Raw genomic sequence first — 4728 nt, 5'->3', positions numbered from 1 at the left:
AAATTTATTAATGAATACAGAATTCAAATCGTTTTACAATAGAATTACACTCACTTTAATTCAAAATGATAATACAAAATTAAACAGGATTAATATGGGTTAATAGGGATATATTTTATTTTTTATTGTATTTCTTATTCTCCCTCCTTCCTACTATTATCTATTACTGTTATGTTTTTGCTTGAAACTCTTGCACAACAATTTCCTTCGGGATAAACAAAGTTGTTCTCATCTCATCTCTCATGAACTTCTTAAATAATGAATCCAGACTCAAGACTTAATTAAATCGGATTAAAGTATAATTAATAGAGCTCACTTTGATATAGAATTTAACCATATGAATCTAAAATTGAAACGGAATAAATAAAGAAATAACACAGAACGAAAGCAAAAGCGAGTTTGTGATTTCAAGGAAACAAAAGCACAGATTCCGGATTCATTCCAACATTGATTGACTTTTAAAAGTTGCATCTTTTCCAGTCACTTCCTTCTTCACCGCGACGCCCTGACTGTCAGCGAAGACCTCAGAGTTGGTTTGTTTTTGCGTTTACGAGGAAAACAAGCCGGAAGCTGCTTCTTTAAGATAAAACAAACAGTGTTTCCCTCCTCCTCCTCCTTCCTCTTCCTCCTCTTCCTCCTCTTCCTCCTCCTCCTCCTCCTCCCTCTCTCTGCGGGGCCCAAACTTGTTGGAGGAAAACAGCTCCTGAACATTGCTGAGCCGCGCCGCTGCCAAGCCGAAGGCGTAGACTTCCTCCCAACATTTCCTCCGCCGTCTCCGCTTTGGACACGCAAAGTTCCCGAGGAATCTTCCGATCTTCCTCTCTTTCTTTTCCTCCAGCTGTTCTTCTTTTGTTTTGGTTCGCTTTTTTTTTTTTTTTTTTGCTAGTCTCCTGCACAGCAGCTGCGCGGGTTCCTTCTTCGGACATGGACTGGGGCACGGATCTGTGGGTGAGTTGTCAGCTGAGCGGTTCCCCCCTCCGCCCACGCGTGACCCGCCGCTGTCGCCGTCGTGACCGTGGACGCGAGTGGGGCGGTCGTTCCCAGCCGCCGCGGCCCGGGTGGGAAGTCTGCAGCCCGGGGATTTCGCAACGCCGGCTGCATACCTTATCGAAGGCGCTCCGTGTGTGTGTGTGTGTGTGTGTGTGTGTGTGTGTGTGTGTGTGTGTGTGTGTGTGTGTGTCCATATCTACCCACTCATGCTTGAACCTCATATTGGCCGTGTGTGTGTGTGTGGGGGGGGGGTGTCACCTGTGACTCCAGGTGCGTTTGTGTGAATGAATATAAATGAATCAAATTAATACAGAATGAATGTGGAATTAAAACAGAATGAAAGTAGAATTAATTCAGAGGAACTCATCTGGAATTAAAGCAGTAGTAATATAGAATTAATCTGGAATTAAAGCAGTAGTAATATAGAATTAATATAGAAACCATTTACTTTAGAATACATTTAGTTTAGATGATAGCATTGATACAAGATTAATACAGAATTAAAATGGATTTGATTGAGAAAGAATGTGGAATTATTTCAGAATGGGATTCATTTAGCTTGGATTATTGCTTTAGATAATTCATTAATTTGAAAATTAATTTGGGATTAATACAGAATTAATATGGACTTAATTTAGAATATAATAGATTCACCGAAGATTAATAATTTAGATAATTTATGTTGGATTTTTGAAGTGATGCAAAACTATTACAGGATCAATATGGAATTATAAAGAATTAATTTACATTTTAAACACACATATTATAAGATAAATTCAAATTCAATACAGGATCAATGCAGGATTAATATGGCTTTAAAGCATAATTCATATAGAATGAATGCAGAATGAAAGCAGAAGTAATGGATCCGGCGCTGCTCCTGTGAGATGTTCCTCAGACCAGCAGCAGCTGCCAGGGGTGTGGGCCGCTGACGTCCACTCGGACCCGGGCCGACCGCTGGGAAGCGTCAGGAGCAGTGTGGGCGGAGGCTGGAGGAGCTGGAAGATCTGGAGGGGCTGGAAGATCTGGAGGGGCTGGAAGATCTGGAAGGGCTGGAGGGCCGTCCAGGACTCCAGACCCAGATTTGCGGTTCAGACTCGTGACTCATTGAAAAACAGGCCCCTTCTGGTCTCCAGGGACCCAAAGTCCTGGTCCCACCTCTGCTCCCTGGAGCTGCTGAGCTGGGCGGGAGCTGAGCTCCACTCCGCCACTCGCTCTTTGCCAGACGCTGATGTCAGACCAGGCTTCTTCTCCGCATGAAGGCCTGGTCGCTCACGGACAAGAGGTCGCTACGTGCAGCACCTTCTGCGTGGGCGACCATCTGACCCCGAGGGCCGGCCGGTCCCTCAAACTCCTGCGTATTCATCTATGGGCATGCCTGGGTTGGTCCACCAGCTGTCCTTCCCAGCTGTAGACCTGGTCATGGTCCCAGCAGGGTTGTGTGATGGGACTCCTGCAGGACCACGGCAGACGGAGCTGTGGACGGAGGCTTCCTGGCTCTCCCTCAGAGATCCAGGAGGGGTTCATGGTAGAAATGCTGCTCCTCAGCATCTGGAGGAGGCTTCGTCTGGTGAGGTGGTGTGGTGTTCCCTGGAGCAGAAGATCCAGAACATTCTGTAGGGACCATGTGTCTGGACTGGGAAGGCCTTGGGATTCAGAAACGGGCCAAGTGGACGGAGAGAAGTCAGCCTGGACCTTTCTGCTCAGGCTGCTGCGTCCCATAGGAGGTGGATGGATGGATGGATGGATGGATGGATGGATGGATGGATGGATGGATGGATGGACGGATGGATGGATGGATGGATGGATGGTCCCACAGCATATGTGGACAGACAGCAGAGATCTTTATTCAGTTTGTTTTGAGGAGAAGGATGGAGAGGATCAGGAAGGCGTCCATCAGAGGGACAACACATGTTAGATGTTCTGGAATCACACGGAGATGGTTTGGACATGGACAGAGGAGGGATGGTGAAGATCTGGGGAGAAGGATGCTGAGGGTGGAGGACCAGAGAAGAGGGTTAGATGGTGGCAGATGATCGGCTCTGGCTCCTCAGGGGAGCTGCACAAACTCGTTTTTCTGAGCATTCCTGGACCTCTTCTGCCTGGAGGTCCTTGACATAAGCCTCTGTGTGTGTGTGTGTGTGTGTGTGTGTGTGTGTGTGTGTGTGTGTTCACAACATGTTTCCTTAAAATGCGGCCTGACATGTTTGTCCCGTCTGCTGGTCGGTGGAGTCTTCAGTGACGTCGCCTGGGAACTGAGAAGATATCCCAGACATGAGATTCAGCAGTGGAAAGTATGAGCAGATGCCTCCTGAGCTGGTGTTCCTGGGCTCGTGCAGAAGGAATCTTCTGAACAGAATGCTTGCGTCTCAAACCTCTGGAGTCACCCAGGCTTGACCTGAGAGAAACCTTTCCACGATCCAGTGAGAGCGGTCCTCTCACTGGAGGAGGCTGCCTCCATCTAACCTTCAGCCAATCATCTGCCTCCATCTAACCTTCAGCCAATCATCTGCCTCCATCTAACCTTCAGCCAATCATCTGCCTCCATCTAACCTTCAGCCAATCATCTGCCTCCATCTAACCTTCAGCCAATCATCTGCCTCCATCTAGCCTTCAGCCAATCATCTGCCTCCATCTAACCTTCAGCCAATCATCTGCCTCCATCTAACCTTCAGCCAATCATCTGCCTCCATCTAACCTTCAGCCAATCATCTGCCTCCATCTAACCTTCAGCCAATCATCTGCCTCCATCTAACCTTCAGCCAATCATCTGCCTCCATCTAGCCTTCAGCCAATCATCTGCCTCCATCTAACCTTCAGCCAATCATCTGCCTCCATCTAACCCTCTCCTTGAACACAAACTAATCTCCTGGCCTCTTTTTCTCATCACTAAATCATAAATTCATGTCTTGTAAACAAACAGCCGTTCACCCTCTCATTCAGACATCTGAACAATGTGTGTTTCCCACTGGAGCTCCAGTGGGAGGAACCCTGGCAGACCTGAGGAGAAGCCTGGAGAGCACCAGACTCCAGACTCCAGAGAGCACCTAGACTCCAGACTCCAGAGAGCACCTAGACTCCAGACTCCAGAGAGCACCTAGACTCCAGAGAGCACCTAGACTCCAGAGAGCACCTAGACTCCAGACTCCAGAGAGCACCAAGACTCCAGACTCCAGAGAGCACCTAGACTCCAGAGAGCACCTAGACTCCAGACTCCAGAGAGCACCAGACTCCAGACTCCAGAGAGCACCAGACTCCAGACTCCAGAGAGCACCAGACTCCAGACTCCAGACTCCAGAGAGCACCTAGACTCCAGAGAGCACCTAGACTCCAGACTCCAGAGAGCACCAGACTCCAGACTCCAGACTCCAGAGAGCACCAGACTCCAGACTCCAGAGAGCACCAGACTCCAGACTCCAGAGAGCACCAGACTCCAGAGAGCACCTAGACTCCAGAGAGCACCAGACTCCAGACTCCAGAGAGCACCAGACTCCAGACTCCAGAGAGCACCTAGACTCTAGAGAGCACCTAGACTCCAGACTCCAGAGAGCACCAGACTCCAGACTCCAGACTCCAGACTCCAGAGAGCACCTAGACTCCAGAGAGCACCTAGACTCCAGACTCCAGAGAGCACCAAGACTCCAGACTCCAGAGAGCACCTAGACTCCAGAGAGCACCTAGACTCCAGACTCCAGAGAGCACCAGACTCCAGACTCCAGAGAGCACCAGACTCCAGAC

General features: G+C 48.9%; 1 protein-coding gene across 2 annotated transcripts in view; it reads left to right on the top strand.

Moving 5' to 3' along the window:
* The first annotated feature begins 734 nt into the window (after positions 1–734).
* Positions 735–4728, top strand: part of trip10b (thyroid hormone receptor interactor 10b) — a 19723-nt gene continuing 15729 nt past the window's right edge. Inside the window, exon 1 of one of the 2 annotated variants that reach the window (XM_086157618.1) lies at positions 735–948. In XM_086157618.1, coding sequence (XP_086013744.1) covers positions 925–948 — 24 coding nt within the window. In that variant the 5' untranslated portion in view covers positions 735–924. The remainder of the gene's footprint in view (positions 949–4728) is intronic. The other variant, XM_086157617.1, reaches the window with a different exon arrangement.

Source organism: Fistularia commersonii, chromosome 12 (genome assembly GCF_037954325.1).
Source record: "Fistularia commersonii isolate RoL2024-O1a breed Wild chromosome 12, RoL_Fcom_v1.0, whole genome shotgun sequence".
Lineage (NCBI taxonomy): Eukaryota > Metazoa > Chordata > Actinopteri > Syngnathiformes > Fistulariidae > Fistularia > Fistularia commersonii.
The sequence above is the reverse complement of the archived record's forward strand: the minus strand, read 5'-3'. Positions and strand labels throughout refer to the sequence as shown.